At 40.3% G+C, this 20,943-nt stretch overlaps 1 protein-coding gene across 5 annotated transcripts in view; it reads right to left on the minus strand.

Annotated features, from left to right (window-relative positions):
• Positions 1 to 20,943, minus strand: part of NFKB1 (nuclear factor kappa B subunit 1) — a 56,239-nt gene that overhangs the window by 3,387 nt on the left and 31,909 nt on the right. For 3 of the 5 annotated variants that reach the window (XM_079307057.1, XM_079307055.1, XM_079307053.1), the window contains 12 exons: positions 19,420 to 19,524; positions 17,575 to 17,666; positions 16,860 to 16,998; positions 14,329 to 14,451; positions 13,322 to 13,408; positions 12,274 to 12,471; positions 9,096 to 9,237; positions 5,985 to 6,099; positions 3,861 to 4,062; positions 1,994 to 2,163; positions 1,084 to 1,186; positions 166 to 290 (listed from right to left, as the gene is read on the minus strand). In XM_079307057.1, the coding sequence (XP_079163183.1) occupies positions 166 to 290; positions 1,084 to 1,186; positions 1,994 to 2,163; positions 3,861 to 4,062; positions 5,985 to 6,099; positions 9,096 to 9,237; positions 12,274 to 12,471; positions 13,322 to 13,408; positions 14,329 to 14,451; positions 16,860 to 16,998; positions 17,575 to 17,666; positions 19,420 to 19,524 (1,601 nt within the window). The remainder of the gene's footprint in view (positions 1 to 165; positions 291 to 1,083; positions 1,187 to 1,993; positions 2,164 to 3,860; positions 4,063 to 5,984; positions 6,100 to 9,095; positions 9,238 to 12,273; positions 12,472 to 13,321; positions 13,409 to 14,328; positions 14,452 to 16,859; positions 16,999 to 17,574; positions 17,667 to 19,419; positions 19,525 to 20,943) is intronic. The other 2 variants (XM_079307056.1, XM_079307054.1) reach the window with 1 other exon arrangement.

The following is a 20,943-nucleotide window of genomic DNA, read 5'->3' on the forward strand; positions in this document are numbered from 1 at the left end:
TTCATCAGTGGAGTTTTATGGCTGAATTAGCTTAATTTTTGATGGCAAATTAGTCAAATAAATTGAAATAATTGTGGATACAGTGAAAGGAGCTGGCTAAGAGAGCTGACCTGTCCTTTATAATTAGAAAACCAAAAAACTAAAAGAAAAAACCAGATCACATACCTCACTGTTGGCCGCCATATCCAGTGGTGTTGTTCCAGGCACAATCCCTTCATCATCATCTTCACCATCTTTTACATCATCTAGATCAAACAATGGCTCAAAGTTCTCAATGTGAGGATTTGCACCTGAAAAACAAGTGTGTGTGGGGGTGAAAAGGGCTTCGACTAGCTCTTTTTATCAATTACATTTAAATGCTGTCACATCTCTGTATAATGCTACTCTCTATTATAGAGGGGTAAAAAACAACAAGCAGAGTGTTAGGGCCCAAAGAAAGAGCTCTGGTTGTAGCCACTGCCTTCCAGTCCCATCCTGCCTCACACAGCACAGCATACACGTGATGAAGGGATGGTGTGGTGTTGCTTTTTAGAGTGTCAGACAAAGTGAGGGGTGCTTTTAAAAGATCAAATAGACAGCCTTAGCAATGGGAGGCTTGAGTTTCTGTTTCCAAGGAGAAAAATCAGGCTTAAATACAATTGACAAAATGTTCCAATAAATACTCCAACCTAATTCTTCCAAAGTGACAGCAAATAGGAGACTCTAACAAGCTCATGCTTCAGTGATGGGGTTTTTTTGGCTTTTTGTTTCTAAAGCAGTCCAACACTTATCCCAGATACATAAAAAGGTCTCTCCTCCACTTCTTCAGCTATAAAAGCCACAAAAGATACTCAAAAAACTTCCCAAAATCCTCAAGAGATTTTTTTTGACCAACATAATTTGCCTTTCTAGCCATGAGATGGTGCTGAAGAGTGATTAGTATAGCACCTCAGAGCAGGACTTTCTGAGGAAATTCAGACCTTTCTTTTAACATCTGACTTCCTCCACCTATTAAACAAGTTCACTGGCATGTTCTTTTCTGCGTGCAGCCTTCTGAATTTTCACTATGAAAGAAAAGTCTTCAGCAAAGATCTATTTCCATACCTGCTGCTTTGAGAACTGCTGTCAATTTTGTTGAGCCCCTTCCAGCTGCTATGTGAAGTGGAGTTGTTCCATCATATGTAGTGCTGTCCACATCTGCATCACCCTAAGTTTTTATTGAATGGCAAAAAAGAAAAGAAATCTGTACAATGCAGAGGCTCATGTCAGCATAAACACTGCTACTGTGCAAGTAAACACCATTCCATGCCTGGTTGCATAAAAACTCTTAATTGTTGCCTGAAAAGAAGGAATTAGAAAGTAACTACAACAGTCTGCATGCATATGGTGTTCCAGTGTTAGAGCAGGAGACACAGTTATATCTCTAAATAGGTCAGGTAGATAAAAGTCACTTTGCATCTCCTGTAAAAGTTCTGCCAGGATTGCTTATGGCCTTTGGAGTCTGAGTGGTGTGGACAGAATCCTGCCCTGCTGCTCATCAGAAATGCAGCCAGGCTGGTGGCACATCCATGATGGACACAGAGGAAAGCTACACAACCAGCTGGGGGGTGTAGAATTAAGGATACCAGGATCAATGTGCTAGTATGAAACAGATATTTATAGATTACACAACTACATCTCTGTGCACATCTCTATACATGTCCTACTTCACACAGAAGAAGGGATGAACTTGTTCATGGTCACTTCAGTGCCTGCCAGGATTATTCAGTGCAAATTACATGTGGCATGGTCAGGTCAGGTTAGTCAGGTTAGGGTCACAAACTCTAAATTCCTTCACTTGGGCAAAAGCTTCACCAGCAGTGCTGAACAAAACACTAATATTACCAGTAACTTTGCCATTATACCAGTTCAAGTACTCCCCCCTTACTTCTGTTTTTCTGAAGCACTCAAGGATTGTCAACAGCTTTTAAAAACGTCATTGAAAAGACCTGGAAGGAAGAAATTCTGTCCTTACCTCAAGCAAAAGGCAGCCTGCCAAGGGGATGTTCTCTTGTTCAACAGCCAAATGCAATGCAGTTCGTCCAGATTTTTGTTCCTGAGCATTGATGTTAACTCCAGCAGCAATCAGATGTTTGAGGCAGGACATGCTATTTGCCATTACCACCATGTGAATTGCACTGAGACCTACACAAAACAAAACCCATCCACCATCTGCATCAGTATTTGTAAAATTCAGAAATGTCAGAGTAATGAATTTCAAAGTGAGAAAATTGTAAAATGAATTACAGTCACTGTAGTTATCTGAGTAGAAGTAACATTATTTTGCCTGCTTATACACTGAAAATGACAGAATCACTGAATTTTTTGGGTTGGAAAGAACTTCAAAGATCATCTAGTTCCACCCCAGTCCTGCCGTGGGCAGGGATACCTTCCACCAGAAAGCTGCTGAAAGATCCATCCAGCCTAGTCTTGAATCTACTTTCAGGAATGAGGCATCCACAACTTCTCTGAGCAACCTATTCCAGTGTCTCATCATCCTCACAGTTCCATCCTCACAGTGAGGCATTTCTGTCATATCTAATTTAAACCCACCCTTTGTCAGTTTAAAGCCATTCTCCCTTGTCCTATCCCTACGTGTCCTTGTAAAACACCTCTCTCCAGCTTTCCTGTAGGTCCCCTTCAGCTACTGGAAGGTGCTGTAAGGTCTCCTTGGAGCCTTTTCTTCTCCAGGCTAAGCAGTCCCAGCTCTGCCAGCCTATCTGCAGGAGAGATGTACAGCCCTGTGAGCATCTTCATGCCCTCCTCTGACCCTGCTCCAACAAGCCCATGTCCTTCTTACTTATTCTGGGGGCCCCAGACACTAAAGGTGTACTCCAGGTGGAGGCTCAGGATGAAGTTAATGGTGTTAATAAATATGTGCATAAATTGGAACTTGGAGAGTCAAAACAATACAAAAAAAAAACCCAGAAAAACCCAGATTACAAGGTGGGACAGAAGGCAAGAACTACAGAGCTCACTTAGAGCATCTTTTTTCCTCAACAGAATAGCTTTCAAAAGAAAATCTGTATCTTGGTACTAAACAAGTAGGTATCCCACACTGGCCCCATCTGCTACTAAACATCTTTTCTAGAAAATGGTCTGGAGAGTAACTGGTATAATTTAGTATCATCCTCCTGTAAGGTCACAGTGACCTGACACCTCGAGAATACCTGCACCATAAAGACAATAATAAAGCTTTCTATTTAAAAACCAACCAACCAATCAAAACCCAACCAAAAAATCCTCTCTCTGAAGAAATTAACTGTTATTTGAATCCATAATGACAAGTTTAGGTTGGACATTTTACAAATTCCCTGTGCACTGAAAAATGGGAGAACTGTCTCTCTGTGGTTATTTTACAGGCTCTGTAAAATAATAAGTAAAATCATACTTTGTATGATCACAAAGTACCATATGTGATATGAAACTCAATACTCTAAATACTAGTCCAGAAACTATTTCTCTAAGGGGATTTCATTCACTAGACAGGAGGACATTTTCTTCTGGGGGGATTTTTTTTTAGAAAACCAAAGGTGGCATAAGGAGCAAGACGAGCACAGTGCTTGAAGTTCTGTGAGATTGAAGAGAATATACAGTGACAAAAATTCAGATCCATACTGTGTTATGTGATCATTACCAATCTTTCTGTTCTGTATAACCTGAAAACTGACACACCTGTGTTCTCTCATCTGTTCCTGCAGGCATATAAAAACCAAGGGTAGCATATGCAGAATAGGGAAAAATGTTATTTTCAGGGTCTGTGTAGCAGCACGGTGTTGGCAGGAATTGTGGTGTGTTTGTCTAGTAGGAAAGTGTAAAATACAGCCATTATCTTTCCATACCTTCACCATTGGGGAGGTTGATCATTGGAGATACCTTCTCATGCCTGAGGAGCAGACTCAAAATCTTGTCCTCTCCTTCAGTAGCAGCTAAATGTAAGACAGAATTGCCGTGGCGATCCAGGAGGCTGACATCTGCTCCAGCCTTCAGCAGCTCTTCCACCACCTTTGCCTGCTTTGTGATTACTGCCAGGTGCAGGGGGGTCTGAGAAGAGAAGCAACAGTTACCTCACTTGTACAGAAATCTCTGAAACCCATAAAAGCTCCTGGGGTGAGAAGACTGTACACATATGCAAGCTTTTAGTTTGTTGGCTTTGGAGTGGGGTAACTTCTACTGAATACTACAAATAGGGTTTCTACTCACTGGAAATAAAAGCTGCTTTGCCAATGTCAGCAGTTGGACTTTGGGAGGAACAAAGATGTTTTCTACTCTATAAGCCAGGGCACTGACCTGGCTATTTGAGCATTGCAGTGCAAGGGACCCGGGAAATGAGATAATCCCTGTGTCCCCCACACACTGCAACCCTGCTTCCACAGCTGCCCCATCACCAGCCCATGCCACAGTGGGAGCACACATGCTTTCCAGATCCTTTAGCAATGAACCATGCTCTCATTTTGCTCCTGAATCACAGATCATATGCAGCCATAGGCATAGGAGTTCCTTTTCCCTCAAAATGGCTGCACAGAAAAGAAGAAAATCCTGCAGTTTGTTGCACTTGTCAAACTGCAGAACAATTGTACATTTATGCTGTGTGTGTTGAACTAGCTCATCCCATTTGCACATTCCCTATTTCTGTGCATCTGCAGCACTGAGCAACACTCAGGCTGAGAGGTTTTGGGAACTTCCAAAGGTTGGCTGCACACTGCATTCTTGTCAGTTCTGAGCAGCATCACACTGAACATACATATGCATGTATTTGAACAGTAAGCATTCTAGTGAGGTCTGAGAAATGGAATTTTCAGCACTAAAATAATTTAAAAATTGAGTAGGATCACATATCTAGATTATATTGACAGAGGACTTTAAAGACTAATTCCAGCCCTACACAATAAGCTTGTGTTTGTCAATGGATTTGTCAATACATTTGCAATTAATTATTAATCTATAAGGAATATGTCAGCTTTCAGAGTATCTGTAGAGAAGGAAAATTCTAGGCCAAGCCTATATTTTCTTCCATCAATAGCTTAAGGTTTAACTTGAAGGTAGGAAGAGCTGTAAAGATTCTGGTAGTCAGGGATTCTTTTCCTGTGTAGAGCCCAGCTTTGCCTCCTGTTTCTGTTAAACACAGGGCACAGAATTCAATTCAGAATCCTTTGCTTGCTTTCAGCAGCCTCCACATTCAAAACTTGCTTTATAAGAACATAAACATGTGAAGGAAAACAAAGAAATCAAAATAAATCTTCTGGGACTACCTGTACAGAATTAAAATCTGCCTTTACCGTTCACGGCAAAACAAATGACACAAGTGTCAGAGTGCTGCTCAATGGCATGCACAATCTCTTGAAAAGAGATTCTTTTTCCAGGCAGATTCTTACAGCTCTTTTTAAAACTTGAGTTACACAGAGTTGAGGAGACAGAACTGTGCCTGCCAGTTCTTTTCCACCTAGGTAAAAGACAAGGGGATGGGCTTTTCTCAATTACTGCAAAAATGAAAGGGAAATCTTGGTTCTCATGTGATGGGCACAATTACAATCTGGGCTGTAGGAAGGGCATAGGTTATTATGGCTTCCACATGTGCCTACAGACAACTGATGACGCAGGAACTGACTCATGATCCCAAGTTAGCCAGTGTCAGAAAGGTCAGAGGAGCCTGCAGCTGGCACACTGTAATCCATACCTCTGGTTTAGTAACAGAGAAGCCAAATACTGAAGCCATGAACTGAATAATTTACTCTTTTTGGCCTGCTCCACAGTTAACCCATGGAGACACTTCTTTTACCATGAAGGAGAATTATGGACTAAACCAGTGAAAACACGCTCTCTTCTTTCCTCCACAACCTTCCAATATATCCTTGTTTCTAAACTTGTTTGCATCAGTCTGATCTCTTTCCACAGACAGCAAATTGTGCAATTTCTTTTTTACTGGCTGAACAATCAGGATCACTTATATCCCCAGGGCTTCGCACCTGATAGAGGTCATTTCTCATGTTAATGATGTCACTGTAATTCAAATCAGGCATCACTTCCAAGAGGTTTTTCACCAGCTCAGTATGAAGGTGGATAATTGCTAAATGAAGGACACTGAAACAAACAAAAAACAGATTAACAAATTCACACTGTTTTCAAATTTATTAAAAGTGTTTCAAGGCTTTGCTGTAGATCTGACTGCATTCTGACATAAACACTTGACTATTAGAGATAATGATTCCAGCATTAAGTACTAACACCTAAAATGAATCCCAACACTAAAAAAAGCAGGTCAGATGGTAACTGTTTATCCCCTCAATCACAAAAGCAAACTCAGAATTGCTTTTGCTGGCTCTCAGCATTGCTTTACTGTCAGGCTAATACACAAAATATGTGGCACAAAACAATTGTTTCAGAAATCCTCAGATTCTCTGCTGGTTTGCTGTTTTTTCATGTTTTGAATTATGCAGCAGATAAACACTTCTTACTGTCAAAACCTTCCTGCAGAATTTCCACAAGCCCCTCTGCTACCAAAGCAGATTTTCCCTTGGGGGTTTCCCCAGATCTGTGGGTATTTCTTTATTTCATTTTCAAACAGAAAAATGACTAAGGACTTAGTGACTAACAACCACAGGATTTGCAGCAGTGGCCAGAGACATCATGCCAAAAAAGCACCTGTTTTGAGACATGAGTGCACAGCAAGACACTACTTCTACTGGGTTAATGCAATGGCCCTTACTGTGTGCTCCTCTAAAGGCAGGTCCCTCACCACCAGCATGAGTGACTGGACATGCAACGTGGCACCAGGAAAAAGCAGGTTGTGAATCCCATCACCTCTGTCCCACAGAGCTCCATTTGCCTTGCTACCTTAGGACTTCATTTGAAAATCATGCCCTTTGTTTTGAAACATATACTGCCAAATGCTTCGTTGGCAGATGCTGGCCAATTTCTAAACTCATCTTTTTAGCACGTTGCTGCTGGCACAAAACATCAACACAAGACATCTGGTGTGTTTGTTATGCCACTCCAGAAGTACCTGAACTCTCTGAGATATACACTTTTGTCAAAAAAAGAAGTTCCATGCCATTCAAGGCAAGAAGTCATCCTGAAAATGACATGGGAAGCAGTCAAAACCAGAAAATACTTTTAAAAAGAGAAAAAGATAATTTACAAACTAAACTCATTCTTAAAGGGTGTTTTTTATTGATTTATCTGCTCTAATAGCTGCTTTTTATTATGCTCTGTATCATGCTGACATCTTATGTCCAAATTTCACTAGAGAAACACAATTGTTCTTCTACTGCTTTTAGTTCTTTTTTCAGCAGCAAGTATTTTCATTTTACCCTACCATTACATGTGATGCTGCTGACTAGACCACAAAGGTCAGTTCCATTTTTTAAACATTGCTACATGAAAAAATGCATGTGAGCACCACTGTAGAGCCATGAGATACCTACAGAGCAGTGGTACTGGTATAAATAGTCACAGCCAGTGTGACTGAGTGTCCACTGTAAATATACACTAATCACAGGCTGCTGGGTTCTGTCTCAAAGCCATAAATTGTTGACAGCAAAGTTCTTCGAAATGCTTAAGCAGAAACTTTCTTGTTGCCATATAATTTTAATGATTAAAATGAAAATCAGGGACATTTATTAATTCTGACCTTTTTCTTCCCCCCTAAAGAGAGCTGGACAATCACCAAAGTTTCCCTTTGTTAAAAAGTTGTGCAGTAATAGAGATGTATATTATGCTCACAGAATAAATCTATCTCAGGAGAAAGGCAATGTGAATTTGAGCCTCACATACTTGCAGGCACTTCCTGATCCAGCAAGAAAACAATTAATCATCATTCTAAAAAGTATTTTAACTTAGTTAAAATGCCCTGCAAGTCCAAATCTGAGGAGCACTGTTTTGATATTTAAATGCAGGGCCTACTTGCTCAATACTCCTCTAACTCTCCCCTTTATTTTTTTAAACACAGAAGCTGTACTATCCATAGCACTTGCAGATTTTGTTGCTACCTTCTTCATATTCCTGCTTATCTCAAAGCAGACATTAGGTGTCCAGTTGGAAAGCAAAGCTAGTAAAGTGGCTTTCTCTGATTGTGCAGCCCTCTGTAGTCTGAGACCTGTTTTCACTGAAAATGGAGTGAAAGTGGTAACCTCTCTCAGGGTAATTGAACAGTGGCATACAGGTCTAGGTCACTTGACAATTTCCTTCTAGCTAGACACCTTGAGGCTTATCTGGCTTCTACTGTTCAAAACACTACAATTTAAGGAAATGTAGGTGATTGCACAGGGCCTGCCAGCAAAAAAGTGAGGATGTGATAGTGTCAATTGCTTATTCAAGAGATTCTCTTTGCCTTTGTTCAGAGTCACTTCTGCTGAATTTCATTTTAAGTAACTACTGATCATTAGTTCCTCACAGTACTTCACTCTGAGTTCCAGAGAAATCTGCGTGGCTGTAGAGGAACAAAGTGGATTTCCACTCCAGCTCACATTATTGAAGGACTGATATGCAAATATCAGCAGTTAAGTCTACCACTAACATCTGTGCAATCCCTTGGAAGACAACAATACAGTACAGATGCAAGAACAAAGTAACGTCCTCTGGAAAGAACTTGGTGTCAGTGGGAAAAATGCAATATGGACCCTCCAGCTTTTGTTTCTACATCTCCTGGTCAATTTCTTACTTGAAGCATCCTCTGAAGGCTTAAAGACTTGCATGGAATAAAAAGCAGGGCATTCTCCTTCAGCACTGAGCTGAGGACCCTCATACACTGTGTGTGTATCATGATGCAATCAAGCAATTCACGCTTGGTCAAGACTTTGAGTAAAAAAGGGCAAAGAAACTCAAACTCACAACATGCTCAACATACCCTCAATGACCAGATTATTTCCTGACAGGTACTGGATCAATGAAGTTTATGGTGTACATGACTTTGCAAATGAAACAGAAGTGTCTAAATCACAGCTGTACCTATCCCAAACAGCAGAAAGAAGTGCTGCCATCACTGGCTGGCACCCAGGAGGGAAAGAACAAATTGACTACACCGTTCTGCCCTCAAACCCGTGGGTTTCAACCCAGCAAGTGCAGTGTGGTTAACTCACTTGTCCCCATTATCATCCTGGACAGCGGTGAGATGGCGCTGAGCTGCCAGCAGCATCTTCACATCTCCGGTTACGGCGTAATCGAAGAGAGCGTTGCAGTGGCGCCTGGCAAGCTGCATGGCCTTCTCCAGGAACAGAGCATCTGCAACACAAAGTTTCCTCTTCATCAGCTCAGCTGTTTTCCTTGGAACACCACCTACTTCTGACAGGCATTTGTGCTGTCACAGAAATACTAAGTGCAGACCACCAGACATTATTCACTGCTTCACTGAGATGGTTGATAATTACTTCTGAGAGGTAAGGACACAGGGAAGGAAAACTAGGGGCATGCTGAGCATTAAGGCAGCAGGAACCCTGAGAACAGCCAAATCTGGAAGCTCCCTCTGGATTGACTTGCACTGAATTAACAGCACTGATGTGCAGATGTGTGCAGTGAGACAAAGGGAGCAGAACTTGGATCTGGAACTTGCAGGTAGTTTTGCCTTGAGGAAGCTGTGGAACAGGAAGCCTAAGTGACCCCACAGATATTGCAGAGAAGCTCAGAAAAATGCTATTGAATAAATGCAGTGCTTTGCACTCCTTCTCTGACTCAAATCATGCAGTCTAGCCGGCTTTACAGCAGCAGCACAGAGAGTCTGTTCTTCTGTTTAAAATATTTCACTTTTTACAATTCTTAGTATTTGTATCCTGATTTTAGAATTATAAAATGGACAGCCACTGAGAATTCAAAAAGCAGAAGTTGTCATGGTGGGGAGGCAAAAGGGAGAAAAGGGAGAAAAGAAACTCATTTGCGGAAAAAAGTAACTCTAGCTGCTCTGTCAATACTTTTGTGGTTCTGTATCAGCAAGAAACTAGTGAAAATGAAAACAGATGAGCTCTGAAATACAGCGTCATTCTGTGAAACAGTATCATCTGAAACCAGCCTGTATTTTGAACAGTTTCATGTTTCTGTAAAACCTTGTAAGGTTGGGAATTACGAAGTGCAAATGAGTACAATAGACTGTGTCATTTAAAGCACACATGGGGAGACAATAGCCAGGATTTCCAGCGACACAAAACCAGGCATTCAGACTGGTCAGAAGTGATCCCTGATGAACATGAACACATCATTGCTGTAAGGCAGAGACTTACTCAGCTATCCATGAAGCTCATTGTTCTGGCCAGTACCTCCCTGTGGCTGCTGTACTTATATGCTTGGGCTGATGGATTTATATATTGCTATTTATCTCTTAATACTAAATGTGCTATATTCAGGGTAAAGGGTGTTAAGCAATTCATTCTTTTCTCATTATACACATTTCCAAAGGTCAGAGAACTCGATGTTGAAACTCCCTGTCTTTCCATATCAAACACACAGAAAAGATACCCTTCAAAATATTACACGCATCTTTAGACTAATACCTAAATGATCTGGCCTGCAGTAGCTAATTTATGGAGCCTGTTCTTCTGCACCAATTTTTTGGAGTTAGAAATTGCCTCCTTTCGTGCCATTACAATAGAAAAAAAAAGTCAACTTCCTGCCTATAACATTAATTGCTTGGAAAAGAGGTAAACAATTCAGACCCCTGCTTCATGACAGGACAAAATTGACATTATTATTACTTCATATCAGCACAAGATTTTGTTCTCTGAACCAGTCACGGGATTTATCACAAGCAAAACAGCAAACAGCAAGTTACTTCAGTTCTTCTCAAGAGCACCATCCATTCTCAGCTCAAAGAAGCTACACTGTGGAGGTGTTTACAACTACAGCCCATCCATCTCCTGTGCCACTTTGGATTCCCAAGCCACAGTTTCTGGTTCTGTTAATAGCAAGTGTCAGACAGGGCTGACACACACAAGGTAATGTGCTCTCTCCCTCATCCAGAGAATAACAAAAGTGGTCTAGATCATGTTGCACTTGGTAAAAACCAGAACCAGAAAATTCCTTTGTGCTGAAACTACCACCACCATGTCTCTCTAGTCCTACTACTGTTTTTTTTTATTTTATGCTAAGCATAATTACTCAAATCCTTTAAAAAACAATCCAGGAAATGCATGTCTTGCTGTCTAGGAAAGAGTGATTTGTAGTCCTTATATATTTTAGAACTCTGCTGCTAAAGCAGTTCTGTTGACTACCCTTGCCTTCCTCATCCTTTCATTTTGTTGCCTGAAATAAAAAGACAAAACCCCTTGCAACAGTATTAAAATGGTAAGATAAAAAAGCAGCTCTTTGTGAGAATCTTCCAGGTGTGTCCATAGTTATGGGCTATGGGCACACTCAGTAACAGATTTCTACAGTTTTTGTAAGTTTAACAAATTGTCCTATCTAACAAATGTTAACATATCTAACAAATGTTGTCCAATTAGGAGAGCAGTTGGTTAGGTAATTTTTTCCCCCAGATACTGCCCCATTGGAATTTGTCCTGGGCTTCTTTGCCCCAGTTTTTGTTATGTCTTCTAAGATTCTGATTGGAAAACAAAATGTTCTTGCAGGTCCTCTACTTGAAAATAAGACTAAACAGTACTTCAGGAGTGTGTTAGAAGGTTAGCTTATTACTCTAAAATCTAAGAGAAAGGGTAGGAAAAATACACAGGAATTGTATAAGCACATATTAATGGTCTACAAAGCTACAAATATGTGAGAAAACAAAAAATTTTTAGGCTTTAGTTTGACATGTAACACTTTGCTACTGCAGTTATTTTACTGTGTATATGGTAACAGGCACCTTTACATTTTAAATTCAAACCTATAATGCTACTTTGCACACAGTTCAACAGTGTTGCAGGGAACACCTACTGCAAGTCATAGTGACGTCCCTTAACTCATCCACTGAAGTCTCTCAAATATCAAAAGCCAGGTCAACTGCTAAGCAATATTCCCTGTGCCTTCACTGCTTGCAGCATTCCTTCCTCAGTTCATTCAAAGGCAGTGTTAAACATGCCCAGCAGGCAAAGCTGTCTCATCTCCTTGCATGACAAGCTAGTGTCCAGTGGCAGTACAAAGGTGGAAGGTTATCTACAGAACTAGGTATGGGGAGGGATCTTGGATCCTGGGGAATGGAATCCCTCCTGTTTCCTTCAGGAGCATTTCCATGTTCTGAAAACAGCAGACATTTTTGGAGTTTCCAAACCTTTAATGCTTGCTTTGCAGTACTGCAGTTTGATTTACCCTAAGTACATTTACTTGATCACTTACCCTGCCACCTGCAATCTGCTTTGCTTACTTCAGTCTTGCAGGAAAAACCAGAATCCTCCTTTTTCTCATTAACAGCAGATGTTCTGCATTCAGTCCTCTCCACAGTTTCCACCTTCACATCACATTTCATGTCCCATTGGTCACTTTGTTTATCGCTGCTCTTTCTGTCTTGTTCAGCCATGCAATTTGATAGACCTTCTAACAAAAAATGGAATCATTAATGTCCAGCACTGTTGCTTTTTAAAATACAGATGATAAAACTCAACTAGACAAAACCAAACTCTGAAAAATGAACACAAAAATTTACTTCAATGTACAACTTAGCACTAAACTCATGAATCATAATATTCCAGATGTCAGCACACATGGACAGACACAATGATGTGACTTGCTCTAAAGTGATAATAAGTTTTTGATAGCCTCTACTTTAGAAATAAACTTTTATATACTAAAACAGATTTACCTCTCTTTTCATGGTACAAAAATGTAAGTCTGAAGTACTCACACAAAATCTAGCAGAATTACTCAGACACTTTTTTTTTTCCTAACAGCAAATTCATCCCCAAGACTCTGGAAATATCTACAGAGTAATGATCTGAAATTACCTTCCTATTTTAGGAAGCCAAGAGTGTCCTTATTATTAACTTAATCTTTTCCATTGATTTCTCTGGGCTATGGGGTAGTTTCAGACTGTGGCAACAAAGGAAGATATATTTTCTGTGTTTTAGTACTTGGGTCATCTGTAATCAGCACATTCAAGCAAGCAAGAGAGCTACTGCTTGAAACAATACACTGAATACAGAAGCACGTGGAGAGGTTTTGGTGACTGCTTCTCAGGAGTGAACAGTAAGAAGGAACTACTCTTGGAGAGGAAAATAGAGAAGCAGGGTAGTATAAGCTACACAAACCCCTCTGCTGTCAGAGATTTGAGAAGAGGCCCTCTACAGCATGCTTAGCTAGACCTGCCTAACACTTTGGCTAATACTGTAGAAGAAAATAAAGGTCAAACTCAATTCAACTGTTGGAAGAAACACATTTATGCTATTACCATGTTTCATGCCAGCATTGGACTTTGTGCCTGGATGGAAATGCATCCCTCCAAAAGCAGAGTATCCATATGAAGGAAAACTGAATCCTAAAGAAAGGAAAAAGATTAAGAATTATTAGAATTACATCCTAAAACAATGAGAACACCATCTAGAAGAACACTGAACCTAAAGAACTGAGTTTTTTGTTTTCTGCATACTTTCTGCTTTATTCCATCCAATTAATTTTCCAGGCTAAAGGTTAGCTCTCCCCTACCCTTTCAAAAATCCAAAGAAATTCTAGATGGTTGGTTAGGACTCTCTGTCCCAACATCCATATCACAACACAAACGTAGTATGTCTTTCCTCTAAAACTCAACTGAGACATCACAAGCTGCCTCTGTGCTTTTACATCTTTGTAATACAATATATTTTTATTCTTGAGTTATGCTGTACATGTGCTGCCAGCAACACATGTAGCAATTTGAAAACTGCTGCTCTAAACAAAAGGCTGTGGTTCAGGTGACATTTGCTGACCTACAGGTTTTTAATGCTCTGCTGCAAGAACCAAAGCAATGCTCTCCTGATCCTGCATACCAGATATACTCTGACTTCAACAGATAGAGCACAGTAGAAAATTTACTTAAGAGTATCTCAAAATTTTTAACAGTTCTTTGGATTAAAAGGGTTAATTTGCCAAATTCCACTTATAGTTCAAGAAACAATTCAGAACCTGTTTAATTTTAGACACCCAAAATGATAGTTAACTGAGCTATTTCATGAATTTCAGTGCCTCCAAGGCCCTAGGAAGCAACAAAGCTTCCAAAGTGGGAAGGCAAATGAGATGTTGAAGTGTTTAGAATAAGGAGATGCTTGACTGAATTGAGTAACAGTAGAATAAATGCAACAGAGTCAGATCTTGTAAGCCTAGGAGAAGAAATCCTCTCTCCATTTTAAAAATCAGCACAAACATCTGCCCTGCTCTCAAGGTAGAACCCGTTTCCCTCTCTGGCCAAACCTGCTGCCTTACCAGAGCCAGCGCTGCCCCCTGCCCCTCCGTACATGCCGCCGCCTCCGGTGCCACTGCCTCCCCCATAGCCATCGGAGAAGTTCGGCATCAGCTTCTGCCGCTTCCTCTGCACTTCTTCTTTATCTGGGATGGGAGGAACACACAGAGCAGGGAGTCAGTCCTGCTGGTGGCAGGCACTGCACAGCGTGTGCATACAGGAAGCATCACTGCACTTACTCGTTTATAAAGGAAAATGCAGAGTGTGGTAGAAGAGTCAACTTTCCTCAAGCTCCAAATAGCAGAAAATCTTTGTATATATTGGAGCTGAGAGAATTCCTCTGAGAAACAAGCCAGTGCCAAGTCCCCAGCAGCATCACTTGGGGCCTGCTGGGTCTCTTCAGCTGTGTCACTGCCTTGTGACTCAGGGACACGTGCAGAGATGCCTTGAGGGGGCTCAGAGCTTCCTTCAAAAGTGTCCCGTGTACTAGAGCCCTGGAGATCAGTGGACCCAAAATTCTTCAATGTCTAAGCCAGGTCATGAATCAGCACAGGTACTCCAAACCTCAAATTTGTTGAAGAAAATTTGCCTTTGGGGAATATAAGCACAGGCTCTTCTTTTAAGCAAATCTATTTCAGAAATGGAGCCTTATCACAGGGTCACAAAGCACTTTTGAGTTTCAACAGTGCAGAGTGCCTGCAGTGCCCTTTGAACTATTTTTAAGGGATGACAAGAAATGGTGAAAACCATGCTTACTTGAAATGATTTTTGTAAAATACTGTAACAGCCATTAGAACAAAGACAACTTATTTTCAGGCAGGGACATATTGCTGTCACACCATGCTGAGTAGCAGGAGTAAAAAAAAGCCTAAACTTATTTTATAGTGTAAGTACAAAATAAGACTTAGTCCCACTGGAAAGCAAAAATTTAAGATTTAAAAGGACTATCCCAATGACTGGGGAAAGTGAAAATGTCACCACAGGAGCTACAAAAATACGGATACAAACATTGCATGGGTTAAAATCCAGTTGAGAAGAGAAAAAAAATATCATTTGTTTATTAAACCATCTAGTAGTTTTCAACAGCCATATGACAAAAAGAAATTTCATGCACAGGCACATCAGTCAGTGCATCAGATGAGACAGCTGAATACATGAGACAGCACACTGACAAAACCACGTGCATTGTTTCCAGTACACGATGTGTAAGTATGTATGCATGCACACAGCAGCTATACTCACACTGACGAGGAGAGAAAACTCTAGAGAGCAATCTAGTCAGAGAAACACAAAAAATCCACATACATGTGTCTAAGTTTGTGGGAACATTTGCAACAAGGGAAAAATATAGTTCCTAAATGGTAATTTCATGATAAGGTTGTATAGGGGATCTGAAAATGCACATAATGTTGAATTAATTTTACTTGATTAAGAGGCCCATAAAAGAGGTTGGCTTCAAATCTGGCAACTTTGCTCTGCAGCTGAACACCTCCCTTAACACCTGTGCAAGAGGTTCCTGAAATCATTACCAAGAAGAAATCCTCTGGCAACTCTGGAAGCTTTTGTGAATTCATGCTTTCTGCTATTTTGTTCTAACAGTTGTGAAGCAGGCTCATTTGGATCACCACCACTCTCTCCTCAGCTGTCCTGAGTCTCTCACCACTAATGTACATTTATTTTAGAGACTTTGACAGGGAATTGATTTCAACACAGCTCTACCTTAGGCACAGAAAACATTCAAGATTAGAATTCAGTAGTGTAACCGGCAGGCAGGTAAATTACTAAGCAGAAAGATAATCTTGATACAATGAAACACCAATTATGACTTGGGCCTTGAGGCATTTCCATATCATCAACATTATTGGTATTTAAAACCATGACTGCCAATGCCATTCCTGTCAAACATTTCAAATGCAGACTTCAAAGGGCACAGATCTGCTGATTAAACTTCTTTTCACTAATAATTTAAAAGCAGGTCCACCAACTATTCTACTTCTGCTAAGCAGCTCAGAGTTTAAACAAGAGACTGAAAAAGCACTTTTCCTGCTCTCAGAAGAAATGGCCTGGGCTTACTTAACCATTACAGGTAATTGAAAAATTCAGAAACATCAGTGACATTGGCACGATGGTAAAAGGTGAGGAGGCTAAATAAGTACCTTTTCCACCAGGCACCAAACAGGTTTTGGTTTAGGGTTTCATCTGAAAGTACTGACAGTAAAATCTCTTCAGGTATTATCTGGCAAAAACTCAGAGGAAGAGTGCCATCTACTGTATGGAAAGGCATGTGTGCATATAGGGAATCTGCAAGGAACAAGCCTCACTCGGAAAAGACGCATGGATTTACTGCCTACCAGTCCTACACCACCACCTACAAAAACCCATTATAAACCTACCATGCTGCATATTGACTCTGCCCAAAACAATGAGGCAAATATATTTTCTAAAAATAATGGCTAAAACCAAAACTTCCTCACCCCAGTTCTATCTTATTAAAAACATTCCCAGGGACCTTTCCCAATCCATTCCCCATCTATAAATGAGTTTAATAAGTTACCTTTGATTTCTGGATAGTAGAGAAAAGGCTTTGGTTCGCTTGTTTCTAGATCAGATTTCCTACGCAGTTGTACAAATACAGATGCTGGCTTTGTGATATTGACATCTCGGTACTTGGGTGTTTTGAACACAATAGCAAACTGTGAAAGAAACAAAGATAAACATATCTATCACAGAGCACAGCTTTTGACAACTTGGCTTTTACATTTGTGCTGTTTTGAAGGTGTTGGTTTAGGGCTTGGGAGGCAAAATTTCAGAGCAAAGGACTGTTACAACAATGTATTCACTTTTTAGTTTCACTTCTGAGTTTGACTCCTAAAGCCTTTTGGGAAAGGCAGAACTGCCATGCTAAGTGCTACCACATCCCACATGTCAGTACTGCACTGTTTGTCCCTTCATCCTTTAGCGTCTCCTCTGTGGCTTTCTCAGTGTGTTCACAGGAGCTCTCAGAGCTGTTTATATATTCTACCCAAATTTACAGGGGGTGCATGTTAAAGCCATGGATCTTTCTCCTAATTTCCTTGCACTGTATTCCTAGTTACCTAACAGATGTCTTTAAAGAACTGTTAAATTTTTATTTTTATTAGGAAGCAATAAACCAAAGAGGAGGTCACTATAGGATACAGATGCTTTTACATAATTTACAAACTATAATATAACCCTAGCTTACAGAGATGGGAGAATCATTGAGAATGGACCAACACTCTGTTACTTACCTGTCTATGTACATCTGTAGGAGAAAAATCTCCAAAGCCTTCCCACATACCACCATTCTCATCCTCTTCATAGAAACGTATTTGAATATCATCTGCAAAGAATGAAAGAAACACTCTGGGATGTCTGTGAATTTGTTTAACCTTTGGCTATGGTTATTTCAGATAAAAATCAACAAGGTCACTTTTTGGCTGGATGAAAGTACTGCACAATAAATCAATTACCTTTATCTGTTTTATGAAAACAGCAGAAATAACCCATTTAAAACATCAAGTTTACATCAGCCTAATCCTAATGGCTTCACTGAAGTTGCTATTTACTGAGCTGTAAAAAGAGAACTAGGTTCACATCATCTTCCTATTCTACGGTTATAAAACATTCCAGAGGAGCCTTATTTGGAACAAACATGTAAGGAGGGGAGAACTCAAAGCATGAAATGTAGAAACCACCCTCTCTCCTCCAACAGTTTCAGTTCAAAAAACTGTAGCAAAACCTGAAGTGCCACAGTTCAAGTTCCGCTTGCTGCTGGCAGAGTGCCACGGTGGAGCTGCAGCTCAGAGATGTTGGGGGTGTGAGCAAGCAGGGTGTCAGCAGGGATCCCTCACTCCCCAAATGGCACAAACATGGCATTTGGCTTCTGCTCCTCTAAACAATTTTTCTTTCATTCTCTTTGTATTTATTTATTTATATTTTTAGGAAAAGCATCCAACTAGTAAATTCCTTCCACAGCACTCCCAGTGAGAAAAAGCTAGAAAAAGGCAATTGTCTCTTAGGGTGACTGATGCAGGACAGGCTTCTATAGCAGACAGACTGCTTCCCCTGGTGCCCCACCTGCTAGTCTCAAGACTGTGAACCACCACTTCCAGTCCTGCTGTCCTGCAAGCTCAAGTTCCTCCAGGCAGGAGGTTTCTGAAGGCAGTGAGGTCAGGGGAAACCCCAGTGTGGCTGAGGGGAAACCCCACCTCAGGGCTTCCACTGAGTCAGACATTTATTTATTTATTTTGTGCGTAAGAGTTACGTTTTGTCTCAGCCCTTCTGATGGCAGAGGGTAGATGCACTATTAAAGGAAAATAGTTCTTGCAAAGTCCCTAAATGCCCCCAAAGCTTTCTTTCTTCCCTAAGTGGCAGAAGGGCATTTACAAGAAAGAGAGAGGGAAAAGGACAGCCAGCACTAACAGAAAATGTCACTTGTGGTTTTAACAACATGAGCAGGGACTGATTCCAAACACAAGAGAACAGGGCTCACCATGTGGGCAACATCCACTCTACCATGTAATCTACACCAGGGTATCTCAACTGCTACCTGTAGCTAAAAAATACAAAGATCTCCCTCACTCCCATCTTTTTTTCTTTTTACTTAGCCCAAGTATGATCAACCATATTTAACCATTGCCTTCCAATAAAAAACCAAAGTATCATAATCCACACTGCTGAATTTGCACACATTCAAAGCCATGAGCAGAAATTTAAAATTAACCTTAATCTGTTTACACTAAGCAACCTCTACCATAAGTGTATACAAAAAAATGAAGTTAATGGAGTCAAAATTCATCCAGTACCCACCAGCCTCCAAAATTTCATGAACATGGGCAAGGGCAGAAACTTGAGAAAAACAAAGATGATCACATACATGGTCTCTGTGGAGGCAAGAGAAGTTGAATTTGCTTTGCAATAAATTATTTTGATTTAGTAAATCTCTTGACTGCTGCCTTGACTTCCTGAAAGGCTAAGTGCTTACAAATCCCACTGCACTATTGGAGTGGGATAACACTAAAGACAGCAGAGCAGGCTTTGTGTGTGCTCCAGATGAACACTTTGGTGTGCCTTTGAATACTCATGGCTCTTACCTTTCTGAACCTTGTCACAGAGCAGGTAAATCTCTTCCCCTCCTGTCACACACCCTGCTGTTCTGTCCATTCTTACAATTTTTAGGTTGGAGGCATTGGGAGCTTCTATTAAAAGAGAAGATGAAAAAAACCCCACTTTTGTAACAGATTTAGATTTAAAAAAACCAACCTAGCACAACACACAGAAATGCAATAGAAAGACAAGCTTCCAATTCAATCTACCTGAATTTGTCTGTGTTTTATTAAACATGAATACATCAAGAGCTTTTCATCTGAAAGACAATCTCGTATCTTCTAAGCTTTGACTGAACTGTGAACTAAAAAATAAGGTCCCAGCCATTGCTGCAGAATTACTGCACCAGCAATTCTCAGCAGTGAGCTGCATCCAGCACCCTGCACTAGTACTCGTTTTATGACAACAGGGCTGTGCAAGGGAATTTAATTTTTTCCTCCCTGCTTTCTGACAGACCTCTTGAGAGCTGTTTCCCGTTTCTCACTGTCTAGAGTGCTTTTCTTTACACTGTGGCTTACTTGAAAGCATGCCAGTTTTTGGCCAGTGTACTGGACAGTGTTAAAAAAGCCCACTTCCACAGATCCTAGTAGAGTCATCAATAGACAACTATTGGTCCTCAATAACTGCTATGTGAAAGCAGCTGTGACAGGCAAGTTATGCTATCACAAGTTATGTCTGTTCTGTGAAGGCTTGAATGATGCCAATGAAGTATTCAAAAAAAAAAAAAAAACCCAAGCAAAACCCAAGAAAAATCTTCTGAAATTAGCAATCAAGAATTCACCATGGGAGATCAGAAACTAGTGACTAACATCTGTGTAGAACTTACAACAGCATAAACATGCATACAAAATATGTCCCCTTTGTTTGACTCCTTATTTTAGGACAAAATTTTTTACCTCATTACATTTCCCAATTAACAGCAAGGCACAGACTATAGAAGAACAGTTGCATTTAATACCTTTTGATCTAGACTTTGCCCTTAAAAAGCAATAATATAGACATGACTGATGCACAAAGGAAAAAAAAAGGTACTTTTTCTGAGTCATTGCAGAATGACTATCAAGAACATGGGAATCCACAGCCTCAGGAAGGAAAACTCAGGCAGCAGAAAGGGTTCAAGTAAGATGAGTCAGTATATGAAGTGAAAAAATTCTCTTAGAAAAAAGACAAATAGAGGAATGCTCTAAAAAATACTGACAGATATAAAGGAACTTGATTGAGAACTCTGGTTGTGTTATCTTTTAAAATACAGACAAGCAGATGGTCTGCAAAACTGAAAAGTGTCAAATTCTCAGCTAAGATAGAAGCAAAGTAATTTTTCCCCCTCACATCTCGTGTAACAAATGCTTTGTCACAGAAAGCAACTGAAAATTCTTCAAAATTCAAGCCCTTCTTCTGGACATAAGAACTTAAAAAAATCCTCATAATAAAAGTAGCAGTATTAAACATGTGAACAGCAAAATAAAATCTTCCTCTATGTCTTACATCACCATCTATTAAAGCCAGAATGA

The sequence above is a fragment of the Erithacus rubecula genome, assembly GCF_903797595.1.
Source record: "Erithacus rubecula genome assembly, chromosome: 5".
In the NCBI taxonomy this organism is placed as follows: Eukaryota; Metazoa; Chordata; class Aves; order Passeriformes; family Muscicapidae; genus Erithacus; species Erithacus rubecula.